General features: G+C 41.4%; 1 protein-coding gene across 1 annotated transcript in view; it reads left to right on the forward strand.

The window, feature by feature from the left end:
* GADL1 (glutamate decarboxylase like 1) overlaps positions 1-16,480 on the forward strand; it is a 185,939-nt gene that overhangs the window by 39,018 nt on the left and 130,441 nt on the right. The window contains exons 3-6 of the mRNA XM_059387957.1: positions 5,450-5,576; positions 8,279-8,369; positions 11,970-12,076; positions 12,762-12,877. Of these exons, the coding sequence (XP_059243940.1) occupies positions 5,450-5,576; positions 8,279-8,369; positions 11,970-12,076; positions 12,762-12,877 (441 nt within the window). The remainder of the gene's footprint in view (positions 1-5,449; positions 5,577-8,278; positions 8,370-11,969; positions 12,077-12,761; positions 12,878-16,480) is intronic.

Consider the following 16,480-nt stretch of genomic DNA (forward strand, 5'->3'; position numbering starts at 1 on the left):
ATCGGTGCGGGTGCCGCTAGGGGGGGGGGGGAGGGGGGGGGGAAGGAGGAGGAGACTTTATGTCATTAACTTAATCTAGCTTTGTCAGAGATCCAACAGGGCACCACTCAGATACATCCCCGCACTCTGAGATAATTACTTCTAGTGTCTTCTCTTGTAGACATTCTTTCTCAGACACTTTTTAAAAAATTGAGTTATAATTTACATCCAATAAAATTTGCTCCCTCTTGGGTGTAGAGTTACACGAGTTCGCTAAGTTTGTATTTTTTGCCTTTTCCAGAATGTGAGACAGGTGGAATCCAATCACAAGGGGCCCCCTGGGTCTTGCAATTTTCCATCCGCTAAATGCATTTGAGATTTAATCACGTTGTGTAAATCAGAATACCTTATTTTACCGCATTGCACTTTACTGTCCTTTGTGAATAGCATGTTTTCTACAGTTTGGAGGTTTGTGGCATCCCTGAATCCAGCAAGACTTTTGGGGTCATTTTTCCAACAACATTTGCTCACTTTGCATCTCTGTGCCACCTTTCCATAATTCTGACAATATTTCAAACTTTTTCATTTTTGTTGTACTTGTTACATGTTATAACATATTATAAATTGTATTGTGTATATTATATCATAAAATATAATGATATTTTTATAGTTTATTATAATCAGGGATCTAGGATGTAACTCTTGTAATTGTTTTGAGGGATCACAAACCACACCCATATAGGACAGTGAGCTTACTGATAATGTTGTGTGTGTTCTGACTATTCTACTCGTCATCAGTTCCCGTCTCTTGCCCCCTCCTTGGGTCTCCCTATTCTGAGATACAAGAAGATTGAAATAAGGCCAATGAATAACCCTGTAATGACCTCTAAATATTCATCTGAAAGGAAGAGGTGCACTTCTCTCAATTTAATCAAAAGCTAGGAATGATGCAGCTTAGTGAGGAAGGCACGTGGAAAGTCAAGACAGGCCAACAGCTAGGCCTTTTGCCCCAGACAGCCAGCCACATTGTGACTACAAAAGGAAAAGTTCTTGAAGGAAATTAAAACGCTACTCCAGTGAACACATGAATGACAGGGAAGTAAAACAACCTTACTGTTGATCTGGAGAAAGGTTTAGTGGTCTGGATAGAAGGTCAAACCAGCCACAACCTTCCCTTCAACCAAAGCCTCATCCAGAGCAAGGCCCTCACTCTCCTCTAGTCTAGGAAAGGTGAGAGAGGTGAGGAAGCCACGGAAGAGAAGGATGAAGCTAGCAGAGGATGGTTCATGAGGTTTAAGGGAAGAAGCCGTCCCTGTAACATAAAAGTTCACAGGGAAGCAGCAAGGGCTGATGTAGAAGCTACAGAAAGTGATCCAGAAGACCTACACTAAACATCGGATATTTCAGTATAGATGATACAACCTTCTGCCCAAAAAGGGCGCCATCTAGGCCTGTCAGAGCTAGAGAGGAGAGGCCAGTGCCTGGCTTCAAAGCCTCAGCAGGCTGACTCTCTTGTTAGGGGCTAATGCAGCTGGTGACTTGAAGTTGCAGCCAGTGCTCATTAGCTATTCTGAAAACTCAAGGGCCTTTAAGAGTGATGCTAAATCTATTCTGCCTGTGCTCTGCAAATGGAAAGACAAAGCCTGGGTGACAGCACATCTGTTTACAACAAGGTTTACTGAATATTTCAAGCCCCCAGTTGAGACCTACTGCTAAGAAAATAAAGATTCCTTTTGAAATATTGCCACTTATTGACAATGCACATTGTCAACTGAGAGCTCTGTAGAAATGTGTAAGATTAATGGAATCATTAACGTGACGTTCATTCTGTAGCCGATGGATCAAGGATTAATTTTGACTCTCAGGTCTTAATCATTTTAAAAAGACATTTGATAAGGTTATGGCTACCCTAGACAGTCATTCTTCTGAGGAATCTGGGCAAAGTCAATTGGAAACCTTCTGGAAAGGATTCACCATTCTAGATGCCATAAATGACATTTGAGATACATAGGAAGAAGTCAAAATATCAACATGAACAGGAGTTTGGAAGAAGTTGATTCCAACTGTTGTGGGTGACTTTGAGGGTTCAAGACTTTGGTGGAGAAGTCACTGCAGATGTGGTAGAAATAGCAAAAGAACCAGACTTAGAAGAGGAGCCTACAGTTGGGACTGAATTGCGGCAATCTCATGATCAAACTTGACTGGCTGAGGAGTTGCTTCTGACGGATGAGCAAAGAAAGTGGTTTCTTGCGATGGAAACTACTCCTGGTGCAGATGCTGTGAAGACTGTTGAAATGACCACAAAGGATTGAGCATAGTACGTAAACTTAGTTGACAAAGAGGCAGAAGGGTTTGAGAAGATTGACTTTGATTTTGAAAGAAGTCCTACTGTGGGGGAAATGCTATTAAACAGCAGCACATGCTACAGAGAAATTGTTCATGAAAGGAAGAGTAGAGGAATGCAGCAAACTTTATTTTAAGATGTCACCACAGCCACCCCAACCTTTAGCAGCCACCATATTGATCAGTCCATGGCCAATCAGCATAGAGGCAAGACCCTCCACCAGCAAAAAGATTACTATTCACTGAAGGCTCAGATGATGGTTTGCATTTTTTAGCATTAAAATAACGTGACCTCCTAATCCCCTCAGGAGTTTCCTGGTGAAATCTGAAACCGGCTCCTGGAGGGAGCAGGGAGAGACCAAAGAAATATACAGACCACTTCAGGTTGACATGTGGCAGTTTTAATAAGCCAAGGGAACTTACGTAGGAAACGTGTCTTGGGCAGCAGCAAGATGAGTGGATCCCCACACCTGCCCTCCAAACCTTAAAAGGTTCGATAGATAGATAGACATACAGACATACAGGGGCCTTAACTGGGTTTAATCCAATATACAATGCAACTGTTCTCAACACCACATCATTGTTTCAAGGCTGTGTCCTTGGAGCAGCCTCTGGGAGCAGGAGACACAAGCAGAACCCACATTCCAAGGACTGGGGAGAGGTGAGGTGCCTCCAAGGGCCAAGGTCAGCTCATGGGTCATCTGATGGTCACCTCTTCTTGATGACCTCCCCCAACAACTATTTTTTTTTTTTAATTCAGGTATGTACATTTTTTAGATCATGTTATTGCACACCTAACAGACTAGATGGTCCGGTGTAAATATAACTTTTATATGCCCTGGGAAACCCAAATCTTTGTTTGACCCACTTTATTTCAATATTCCCATTCTGAACTAAACCTGCAGTATCTCTGAGATGTGTTTCTATGAGTAGTTATTCCTTTGGATTGTCTCAGTCACTTTTGAATTACCCCTGCCTATTATGGTTCTCACATCAGAGTTTAATTCCATGCCCCTTGCACAACTCAGTACTTTTTCTTGCTTTCCCCAGCCTCCCACCTCCTAGTCTCCTGACTTCCTGGCTACTCCCCTGTCTCTCTCCTCCCCTCCACAGCCGAACTTTTTAAAGATTGTCTATGCTCCCTCCCTCCCTCTCTTTCCTCACCTCCCACACCCTCACTCCATGGCAATCTGGCCTCCACTCCCACCTTTCTAAGTCAAATGGCACTTGCCAAGAATACCTCCCTGTTGATAAATCCCATGAGCACTTTTCAGTCTTTATCAAATCGGGCTTCTCAACAGGATTTGATGGTGATGACCATCTTTTCCTTAAAACATTCTGTTTTCTTTGTTTTAGGAGCCCTGAACTCTTCTCAGATTTTCCCTGCTTCTCTGGCTTGTCCTCTACCTTAAGGGATGGTGGTGCCCAGGGGAGATCCCGTGCCTTTCCTCTTAGTGGTAGATTCTCTCTGAGTATGTCCCCAATGGTATATTATCATGGTGGATGTATGGAACTCTGTTCTTGGCCTTTCACAAGAGCTTCAGACCAACTCTTGCACCCCTTTTGGATGTCCTGAGAGGCCTCAGGCTACATATGCCCCAAACTCATCATCCCAAAGCAGATTCTTTTGCTCATCACAACCATCAACCCATGCACATAACAGACCTCAGAGTTGTCCCTGGCTCATCTCTCTCCCTCACCCTTGCTGTGTAACTGATTTCTGAGTTCTGTTGTTTCTGCATTTTGAATATCTCTGGAAATACTTCATTCCAGTAGTAACTACTTCATTCAGAAAACCACCTTCTCTTGCCTGGTTTGTTACAACCATGTCTTCTTTCTGATTTTACTTGGAATCTCCATATAGCAACTAAGGCTATTGGCCAAAACACAAATATGTTCATATTATTCCCTGGTCCAAAACATTTCAATGGCTGCCCTAGAGCCAAGTTCAAACCCTGTAACATGCCACAGAAAATCTGTCATGATATGGAGTCTCATCTCATTCATTCATTCATCCTTTCATTCACCGCATGGCTGTAGAGCTCCCTTTGTGTGGTAGGCACTGTGTTAGTTACTTGGGAGCAGTGAGCAAACAGATGGACATCTCTGCTTTCATGGTGACTACCTGGGACAAAATAAATGAATTACATGGTATGTTTAAAGATGAGAAGTACAATGGGAAAAGGAAGAGCAGGGAATGTTAAGGGGCTGATAGGGCCAGTGTAAGGTGAACCTTGTGATTTTAAATAAGGGAATCAGGATTATTGTCATTGAGAAAGGGACTTTTGAGCAAAGCTTTGAAAGAACTGAGGAAGTTAGCCATGAGGACATGTGGGGCAGGAGTATCCAGGCAGAGGGCATAGCCAGTATGAAGACTCTCAGGGTGGAGAGTGCCAGGCATGTTTAAGGAACAGCAAAGAGGTCCAGGTGGTGGGGGAAGGTCAGACGGGAGGAAAGCAGAGCTAGACTGGAGAGGAAATGCCGTGAAGGGAAGCACATTATACAGGATCATTTGAAGTTATTGTGAGGACTTGGCTTTACTTTGAAGGAAGTGAGCCACTGAGATATTTTAGCAAAGCAATGGCCATGGCTTGGGTTTAAGAAGATCATTTCGGATTCTGGCTGCCAGGCTGATAGAATGCATGGGTCAAGTGTAAGGCTACAAACAGAGAGACTAGTGAGGAAGTTATTTTGGGATTCCAGCTTCCCTTCTTGCCTCTCCTTTCTCCAACCCCATGTTCTGGCCACACTAAACTAACTTCATTCTTCAGATGTGCCCTTGTATTTTAGCCTTTAAGACCCTGGTTCCTTCTACCTAGAGTGCCCTCTTGCCTTCCCCATCCCCTAATCTTTGCTTGGTTAGAAATCATTTCCTCCAGGGAATCTTTGACTTTCCATTTGAAAGTGGGGCCCCTCATTTGTTCCAGTAACACCTGGGTCACCATCTCATCTTTTCACCCTGGACTAAGGTTGTACATTTAAATCTCAGTCCCACTTGTCTGGAATCCCACTTGTCAGGAATCCCACTTGTCTGGAAGCTTTGTGAGGGTAGGGCCCATGATGCTAACACCCTCTCGATACCTGACTCCAGTAGGAGCTCAATTAACTGCCATTGCTGAATGTCTAGGTTTGTGAGTGGCAGCCCCCTGAGCAGCTGAAACAACTTCTTGATTTGGAGATGAGAGATACGGGAGAGCCACACCACAGGCTGTTGGAGCTCTGCCAGGATGTCATACGCTACAGCGTCAAAACAAGTAAGACTTTCATTTCCTTCCTCTTGATCTGTATCCCTAACAAGTTCTTATATTTTCTTAAGCATATATTTATCTGATAGTAAAGCTGAGTATGACAATGTTTACGCAATAAGAAAGATGGATCAAAAAATAGTAGTTCTGTTATTTTTACAGGCCACTTAATTGGTAATACAGATTTTTTTTGTCAAGGCCAAAGATAAATGGATAGAAAAACTTTTAGTGTTAGTGCTCGTACAGAAATATGATCTGCTTCTTGGCAATCCCCATCCTCCATTTATAATCAAGACCATACATGATGACTGCTACTTATTATTTCTTACGTTGGTCTAAACTGGCAAAGCATAGTTTGATGATAGAACTTGTAAAGGGATTTTAAATCTTCATGGTCCACAATATGCAAAAAAAAGTGTTCAGGAGGTTGTCTTTACTATAAACAGAAGTAGATTGGAAGGCAGCTATGCTCACCACTATACCACCAACGCTAAACAGAAGTAGATTGGGAAGATACTGATGAAGTCTTGGCAGTTGGTAATTGTCAAATTATTTTATCAAATCTAACAAGATCAAAAATAAAAATCTTTAGGAAAGCATAAAAAAATGAATACATGGTAAGTTTCTGCTGTGATAGCTTTGCCATAATGCTTAACTGCTATGATATTTTGTCAAAGCAGTAGTATGGTATTGGTCTTGTGCTGACGTACTAGTCCAACTGTTAATATCCCACACACCCAGGGAACAGGTTCCAGAAGTGAGGAAGTAACTTTCCAAAATATGCATTTCGCAGTGTGCTGTAAAGGTAATCTGGTGCTTAAGACCATGCAGGCATTATGCTTTGTGAATTCTGACACTGAACTAAATTTAGTGGAAAGAACATAATAAAATCCTGGCTAAAAATAATTGGTTTATATTCCCTTGGGAAAGTCTGGTGTACGTATCAAAAACCCAGTTAGCATTTCAAAAGCAGAGATACGTATCTTATTATTATAGTGCATGTCAGAAATGTAGAATGACATTTAATGTAGGAGACTTTTCAGTTTACTGGATATTTTCCATAATGTTACCATGGAAATCAATCATAAATTAACACGGAACTAAAAAAAAAAATCTTATTAAAATTACTTGTAGCAATGTCTGGTTTCCTTTGCCAGATTAGAGGAAGTTTTCCATATTTTATTTAAAAGAACATTTTCTTGAGCTTTTGTTTTTTATTGAACTCCTAGTTTAAAGAGAAAAATACCCTAAAACCAAATGCTGTGAGTTGTAATGAGAAGTCACTAAATAAAAAGGTTCCCAAATACTCAAATTTAGAAACAGACCTCCTGCCTCCTTGTTCTTTGTCATGCTGGGCTTCCTATGATTGAGAATGTCAAGTCAGTTAGCCTGGTGTTTGGTGTGAATATTCACACTGTGGAAAGCCAAGAACCTTTATGAGACCTTTTATACGAGGGGAAAAAAAATAGAAAGTTGGAACCGAAGTTGAGTCTTAAAGGCTACTGCCTTTGAAGTAAGTTGAATTAGAAAGTTTATGTAAGCCCTATGATGAGTCACATCTTACTTCCATCTACATAATGCCAGTTGCACTATGAAAAATGGTCCAATCTGAAAAATGAAAAGGCCACTCACTGTCGGTAGCCCGAAGTGAACCCTGTTGGTGAGTGAAATATGTTTAAAGATAGGGAAGTTAAGATCCATATCTTCTGAAGATAAAGGTAGCAGGCTTTGATACTTGGACAGATAGTTCTTGTAATCCATTTCTCAAGGGTTCTGGTTTGGATTTGGGGCGTGGGGAGAAAAAAGGGAACAGATAAACCGAGATCCTACGATGGTGCCCAAGTGTTGCTGAGAAACATGACTGTTTAGTAGAGAGGGTTATGAGATGGGTTTTCAACATTTGGTCCCTTTGTACATGATTAGATTTTGAATTCTTTTAAAAACTGAAGCATAATTTACAGTCAGTAAAGTGGACAGATCTCAAGTGCTCTGTGAATTTGCCCATAACTGTGCATGAGTAACCGTCACCCAGATCAAGATGTAGACCCTTCCCAGCACTCCAGAGCCTTCTTCGAGTCCCTTTCTAGTCAATATCGCCTTCCCAAAGGTACCCAGAATTCTAACCTCTGTCTCCATAGATCAGTTTTGTCTTATATTGAATGTCCTATAAGTGGATTCATGCAGTATATACTCTTTTGTATCTGGCTGCATTTCTTTTTTTTTTTTTGTAAACATATATTTTTATCCCCAGGGGTACAGGTCTGTGAATGACCAGGTTTACACACTTCACAGCACTCACCAAAGCACATACCCTCCCCAATGTCCAAAATCCCACCCCCATCTCCCAAACCCCCTCCCCCCAGCAACCCTCAGTTTGTTTTGTGAGATTAAGAGTCACTCTGGTTGGGGCGCCTGGGTGGCTCAGTGGGTTAAGCCGCTGCCTTCGGCTCGGGTCATGATCTCAGGGTCCTGGGATCGAGTCCCATATTGGGCTCTCTGCTCAGCAGGGAGCCTGCTTCCTCTCTCTCTGCCTGCCTCTCCATCTACTTGTGATTTCTCTCTGTCAAATAAATAAATAAAATCTTTAAAAAAAAAAAAAGAGTCACTCTGGCTGCATTTCTTATCTGAAAGATTGATTTATGTTACTGTTGTATGGAGAGTCTTTTTCATTTTTATTGCTTTGTAGATGAATGTTCTGCTTAAATTTACAGACCATCCAAGATTTTTCAACCAGTTGTATGCTGGACTTGATTACTACTCTTTGGTGGCCCGATTTATGACAGAAGCATTAAACCCAAGTGTGTAAGTACCATATTACTGGACTCTTACATAGAGCATGCATTAGAGATGTTTTTTAAGTAGACAAACTTTTATTTCATGAACTTCTATTTCATGGTTTCATTGGTATAGTGTCATCATAAATAATGGAATGACACTTAGCAATATTTTAAAGAGCTTTTTGATTTGATAGAAGTACTGTGAGATGTTTCATGGAGGCATGGTTATCTCTACTTACCAAATGAGAAAATTGATGAAGCAACTTGTCATTCATTCCTGCATGAAAAGCCATGTCTCTGCTAAGTGCCAGAGAGATACTTTGAATAGAAGCAAAACTTGACTTGGCCTTCATGAAGCAAAAATTCTACTGAGATAGAGTTGCTCCATGCAAATTCACAAAAAAATTATCCCCACATATTAATGTAAAATTTTAATTCATATATGAAGGGGTGACTGCTGCTATAAATATACATGGGACAATTTTTCCAAGTTGAGAGCTCAGGAAAGTCTTCTCTGAGGAAGTGAAACAAAGAGCTGAAGAATGAGTAAGAGTTAACTAGGTGAAAAGAGGAGAGAAGAGATTCAAACAGAGGAAATAGCATGCACAAAGGTTTTGTGGCAGGAGACAGCATGATGTACTTTATGAACTGAAAGGTCAGTGAAGGTGTAGAAACCTATGGGGAGCATAATGGAGGATATGATTGGAGAAATGGAGAGGGACCAGATATGCAAGACCCAGGGGCCATGCTTATGAGTTATTCTAAGTACAAAGGAAAGCTTTTAAAGGTTTCTAAATCATTATATGCCATTTGTTTATTGAAAAGATCACTAGACATATGGAGAGTGGATTGGAGGGGACTGATCAGGAGGGCTGATTAGAGGATAAAACAGAAAGGTCTGGGTAATATATTGAACCTTGGGAATGAAGACAAGAAGGAGGTCTATACAATGATGCTTGGGTTTCAGGCTTCTGTAGCTGGGTTGCTGGTCATGTCATTCATGGATATAAAAAGCATCAGAAGGGGGATCAGTTTTCAGGGGTATGATGAAAAAGGCAAGAGAAGGAATTTAATTTTCAGTTGCAAGAATTTGAGTTTACAGTGACTCTGAGCTATTTAAGAGTTTTTATCAGCCAAGCTGAGAGATATACAGTCCTGAAATTCCAATATCTCTATAAAAGGTGTCAATAAGGAGTTACTGGGGAATGATGGTAATTGAAAAGGTGGGCACAGATGGGATTCCTTAAGTCAGTGATGCTCAACTTCTCCTGTTCATCAGAATCAACTTGGGACATTTCCAAAAAATATATTGAGGGCTGGGTCCCAACTCAGACCAATTAAATTAATCTGAATTTCTGTGGCTGTCTCCCAAGCACTGATATATTTTCAAAGCCAAACAATTGGTTTTGATGAGCAGGCTGAAGACACTTTGAACAAAAACAAACCAGGAGATGGAGAAGTGGTGTCTGCAAGACAGACTGTAGAGTGAGGACAGAAGCGTAGGACTGGGCCTTGAGGACGTCTAATAATATCTCATAGTTAGGAGGAAGGAAGACCAGCCAACAGTGAAGAGAGAGAGAAGAAGGAGAAAATCAACCAGGAAGTCATGGAAACCCTAAAGGAAAGTGTCTAGAATCATAAGCTTGTTCAGTATTTAACTAAGACAGAGACTAAAAATTGTCTCTGGTGACTTCAGTTAGAGAAATCTTGATGGGGTGATGAGAGATGATACCAGTTTACAGTGAGTAGAAGTGTTAAGTGGTAGGTGGGCCAGAAGACACAGTAAAATTACACAACTCTCTAAACCTTTCATTCTATGTCCTGTGATATCTAACTTCTCATCTGGGTTCTTTTAGCTGAAACACAGAGTGGATTGCAAAGTATTAAATTGTTGCTAAGCTGAGCAATCCACTGAAAATGTGAACAAGCTATGAGAGTGTCCCATATTTTCCTCTCCTTCACTTCCATGCCTCTCCCCAGGTTTACAGTTGAGCCAGATTTTATACGCAGGGTATATATTAATTTTTTTTAAGTGAACAATTATTTCACTTATATTTGCAGGTGCACACGAACACATAGACTTTTTCCCCACACTTTTGAAATGTGTGAACCGGCTTCCTCGCATGGTTGAAAATAGAACCTGGAGTGTTTGCAAAATGACATGCTGTCTATAGAGAGCTTGGCATGTAGGGAGTTAGGGAGGTGACACATAGTAGGTATTCCATTTCTTTGTTTCATTTCATTTTGTGTTTTTGTTTTTGTTTGGCCTCATGTCTGAAGTTTTCCCTTGAAGGTGTTAAAATATTCACATTCAATTCTGTGACTGCAAAGCTAAGTGTGTCTGCTTGGCTTACATATTTGGAATATGTATTTATTCAGATACACTTTAATATAATGGCTTAATTGTTAGAGGAGATTATAAGTAATTTAGTCACCCTCGAGTTATCTACAGAAAGGAGAAACTCAAATATTATGAAACAAGGCATGGTAACCCTCCCATGTGGGATTCCCTGGGAAGCGGCTCTAGATGAGTTTAGTGAGCAGGGTGTTTATTAAGGAACGCCCTTGGGATCCACATGGGTGATGAGAAAGGCAGCAGGAGTGAGCAGAACCAGAAGCCAAGCTGTTCTGCAGGCTCAAATGGCTGACTTAGTGGAGATTTTTAGAGCTATAGTGGCCCTTCTGAGTGGTCTGGAGTTGGGCCCATATGGCCAGGCCTTTATACCTGGTTGTGACCTTAAGAAAGGTAGCTCCCTGCCACGGAGGCCTTCCCCAAGGAGCTAACTTAGTCCAGCCTGGAGCAACAAAACCTTCAATGACAGGGGATTTGGGCAGTGCTTTGCAATAAAATCATCGCATAATAAGAGAGGCCCCACAGAACACTTCCCATTTGTTGTTCCCATTTGCCAGCACAGGAATATAGTGGAGAAAACCCTAGTTCAGGATGAGTAGTTTCCCTGTAGAATAGCTAGAACTGACTGAGGGTACACATGATAGGAACCTAATAAAACCTGGTTACCATGACAATGGTTTTCCTTATTTTTTTCTAAGAATGTATTTATTTATTTGAGAGAATGAGAGAGGAGAGAGAGAGAGAGTGCACTCACATAAGCGAGGAGGGGTACAGAAGGAAAGGGTGAGGCAGACTCCCCACTGAGCAAGGAGCTCAATGTGGGGCTTGATCCCAAGACCCTGAGATCATGACCCAAGCCAAAGGCAGATGCTCAACTGGTTGAGCCACCCAGGCACCTGGCAATGGTTCTTCTTTAACCAGCATCCAAAGCAGCATCCAAAGAATGAAATGGCCATGGTTTATGGCTAATATGAAGAATCTAGATGTTCTGCCTTTATGGTTCCCAGTGGACCCGAAGAGTTCCTGTAAATTATGACTGCTGAAGTAGCCTTGTGTATCCTGAAGGCCCCCAGCTATTGGCCTCTGTCAAACCATGGCTAGCACGATCACAGACTATGTTTCTCTATTTCCAACTGGATAAATTTCCAAAGACTCTATCTACACTCCCATAGCCGCTTGGTTGAATAAAACTCTATGTGCATTATTCTTGGGACACCAAAGGGATGGTTTGACTCTAGTCATAGAAGTGAAGTGTTTTTTATATCTATCTAGTTATACGTATGAGGTGTCCCCAGTGTTTCTGTTAGTGGAAGAAGCGGTTCTGAAGAAAATGATTGAATTTATTGGCTGGAAAGAAGGGGATGGAATATTTAACCCAGGTAAGTACAGCTAGTTATTGCCATCTCCCTTCCACTGCAAACACCCAAACATTTATTTGTGTGTTATATGAGGAACAGCTCCTTGAAGATTTACACATTCCAAAAAGTTGGGTAGGAATAATGCTACTTGAGAATCTAACTCGTTCCTTTCTCTGGAGTGGCAATTTTTTGCATAAATGCTAAGCAACTGATGTAAATGTTAAACCAAGGAGATGCATACAATTTGGATTTATAGCTTACAAATGAAATTCTCTGCTGCTGGGAATTTGGAAGGGCTATATGTTTATCAATCAATTTTACTTGAGAAGTTTTCTGAATCATGTAGTGCATCCTACAGTCCTTTCTTGGGACCAGGGATGAGCATGTATTGCCATTTTCTTGGTCAGGTGACAGAATATCATTAACTATGAAGACTTGGGAACTGGCCCTCGTAAGTAGAGGGAAACATTTAGTTTGAAAAAACTCTGGAATGACAGAAGAAGACTTAGGTCTTTGCTGAGATTGCTGTAATTGGGGGTTAGGAAGTGGGTAAGAGTCATGGGTCGGGCATGGGGCTCAGATGATTTCCGGGGATCTGTCATTAAGCTAAAGCAGCCATAGCCGTTCACATCTTCCCCTGTGGTTGGCATTTAGGGAGCTATAATTTCATGCTATTAATATGCCATTTCAATTTTGTTTTTTGCAGGTGGTTCAGTGTCCAATATGTATGCAATGAATTTAGCTAGATACAAATATTGTCCTGAAATTAAGGAAAAGGGGCTGTCTGGGTTGCCAAGATTAATCCTTTTCACATCTGCAGAGGTAAAAAATTATTTTTGATATCAGATACAGATTTTATGAGAATGTATTATTTAAGGAAGTTTGTTTGTTTGGGGCTTCTGATATGCTTTTATCCTATCTGTGTATGAATAATATGCCTAAGTATAATGTCATATTTCATTCCAAAGGAAATTCTGATGGATTTGATATTGTAATCCCTGGCCACTCAATTTTGTACATCACCTTTATTTAAAAATTTATAGCTATAACATTTTTCTTTGAGAAAAGAGAACATTCAATTTGAAAGTGCTACCTCTTTCCGAGAATCTCTTCTTTGAGTGCCTTATTTATTAAAACTTAGATGATCGCTTAACTCTGTCAGTAGACTCACATTCCCTTGTAAAAACCGATTGCTTTGAATGACTAACAGAAAGGTTTTCAAGAGGAAAGGGAGCTATTCTGAAATAATGAACATCACACACACACACCCCACCCACCACATTGCATGTTGCCACAATCCTCTATGTCCTTTTTCTCCTCACTGTAGGGGGTCTGATTGTGGCTAAGTACATTGGCTTTGAGCTAAGCTGCCTGCATTCAGTTCTTGTCTCCAATACTAATTAGCTGAGTGACCCTGGGTAAGTTAATTAACTCCTCTGTGCCTCAGTTTCCCAATTTGTCAAAATAAGTAGCAGTTAACTGTGGTCTCTAACAAATATACCCCAAAGCCCAGTGGTGTCGAACTAGAGCTAGATATCATTGCTTACGAGTCTTGGGATAGCCGGACAGTTCTGCCTCTCTTGGTGGGGCTCCATTATGTATCTGGTGTCGGCTGCCCAATGGCTGAGGTAGAAGTGGCCCTGATCGGGATGAATCCAGTGAGTTCCCTCTGCTTGTTTCTCATCCTCCAGCAGGCTAGTCCAGGTGTATAGTCATGGTGGGGGTCCACTGGAAAAACAATATGGACACCCACTGATCCTCTTGAGTCTCGGCTCAGAGCTGGCACATCGTCATTTCTACCTCATTTCCTCAGTGAAGCAAGTGTTGTCAATGAACCAAGATCCAAGAAGTGGGAAAACCGACTTTATCTCATAGGTAGACTTGCTGCGAAGTGCCCTGGCAAAGGGCATGGACACAGGGAGAAAGGAACCATTTGGGGCCATCATAGCCACCCAGCAGCCAGTCACATGAGCTTAGTAGTCATGGCTAAATGGGTTGTTGCAGAGACTGAATGAGCTAATGCATGGAAAGTTGGAGAGTAGCAGCTGGCACATTATAGATACACAAAAATGATAGCTAGTTTTCTTAGGGGGAGGAGAATTACCGAGCTATTATAATGTGGGTAGAATAGATAGCACAGTTGAAATAGTCTTATCTGAAAGAGAATCTTTTTTCCCTTTTTTCTTCTTGTGGGTGCCTCTGTCCATCCCACCATTGCTTCCGCCCTCCATTCCTGGCAGGAAGAGTTTAGCTTCTGTACCTTCTGTGATAATCCAGGGTCACCTGTGAAACACACGAGGCTGGCAAATCCTAAAAGTTCTGTCATTTCCAGCTTTCCTGTATCTGTCATTTTCTTTAAAGAGCACGATTTCCTTTATTATTGCCAAAGGATAAATTGTGGACGAAGAGTTGGACGGTGGAAGAAAACCTGGCCACCCCTCCCATGTTTTCCACCTGTCCTGGCTGACCTTTATTCTGGTTAGTTCAGTGCCATGTGCAAAGCGGGTGCTGAGTGTGAGGCAGCATCTGGAAGGAATCATCTAAACTGAGATTCCTAACTCTGCCACCCGAGGCCCTTCTTTTTGAAAACTTCTGGAGCAAGCGAAGAATGTTTGGGAATGGGGACATCTGGGGAGAACACTTCGTCCCTTGGGATTATTACAGAGTTTCCCTTTCTGGGCTCCAAACTTTGGCATGTCAATTGGAGGAAGCCCCATATCCGAAATGCAAAATCCCTTCTTTTGAATTGTACCTCCCTTGCCTGTGAAAGCTGATTCAGTAGGTCCCCTGCAATCAGCTCAGTGCCTTTCCTTTTGCCTTCTTCATTCTTTGTTTTAAAATTCACTAGTGGTCTTTTCTGGAATAATTGCTCTGGGAAGAGGGAAGGAATTCTATGGGAGCCTAGAATAAAGATCAGGACTGGGAGAGGTCAGAGACATAGGTGTAAACGGGTGATGGGGAGTATAAAGAAATTGAAACCTCATGCAGTCGGAAAAACAGAGCTAGTATTATTTTTTCTAATCTCCAGTGGAGATATATGTATAAAAAGAGTTAAAATATAAGCCTGGGGAACATGGCAGCAGAAGATGGAGCCAGAAAACCAAGAATTAGATATACATCTTGATTTACTTGAGCCATCGTAACAAAATATCATAGACAACTGGCTTAAACAGCTGATGCTTATTCCTCACCAATCTGGAGGCTGGAAAGTCCAAGTTCAAGATGGTAGATTTGGTATCTGGTGGGAGCCTGCTTCCCGGTTTGGGGACCACTGTGTGCTCATGTGGCCTTTCCTCAGCTCCTGATTGTGGACAGATGCTGAGGTCTCTATATTCTCCCCCTATTAGGGCAGTAATCCTATGACAGTCTCACCCTCGTGACCTCATCAACCTAATCCCATCACATTGGGCATTAGGGATTAAACACATGAATTTTGAGGGAACATAAGCATTCAGCTGGTTACAATGTGACTGCCACAGAGAAACTCCATAGCTTCGAACACACTGTAGCTCCAAATATAGATTTTTACCCCATTCATCCAGACTCTACCTTGTTCATTCCTTTTCCTGCTCTGGTAAAGAGATGGAGGTCATAATATTTGCATTATTTTCATTACTATTTTGGCAATCACCTTCATCACTTATTAAAACAAATCAACTCATTGGTTAAAATTAAAAAAAAAAAAAAGAAGTTAAGAAGGTTGTAGTTTCTTCAGTGGTCTTAAACCCTGCTAGGCATTTTGCTATGCCTCCCTTATTTGCTCTTAGATGTTGGCAGTGACCCTGTGGTTCTTTTCCAGTATTATTTATTATGTGGCCTTTTTTTTCCCCCTGTTTTTTGGTGTCTTCTAGAGTAACCACTGCATGCCTGAGTTGTACCATCAAGCACAAAGTATCTGCCCTTACAACTGGGGGTGTATTTCCATGCTTGAGGTTTTGATCATAATTTATTTTTAATTTTTTATACTTATTTATTTATTTATATTAGTATGTTTTATTTTTTAATTTTTTTATAAACATATATTTTTATCTCCAGGGTTACAGGTCTGTGAATCGCCAAGTTTACACACTTCACAGCACTCACCAAAGCACATACCCTCCCCAGTGTCCATAGCCCCACCCTCCTTCTCCCAATCCCCCTCCCCCCAGCAACCCTCAGTTTGTTTTGTGAGATTAAGAGTCACTTATAGTTTGTCTCCCTCCCAATCCCATCTTGTGTCATTGATTCTTCTCCTACCCACTTAAGCCCCCATGTTGCATCACCACTTCCTAATATCAGGGAGATCATATGATAGTTGTCTTTCTCTGCTTGACTTATTTCGCTAAGCATGATACGCTCTAGTTCCATCCATGTTGTCGCAAATGGCAAGATTTCATTTCTTTTGATGGCTGCATAGTATTCCATTGTGTATATATACCACATCTT

The sequence above is a fragment of the Mustela nigripes genome, chromosome 2, assembly GCF_022355385.1.
Source record: "Mustela nigripes isolate SB6536 chromosome 2, MUSNIG.SB6536, whole genome shotgun sequence".
NCBI classification, from domain to species: Eukaryota; Metazoa; Chordata; class Mammalia; order Carnivora; family Mustelidae; genus Mustela; species Mustela nigripes.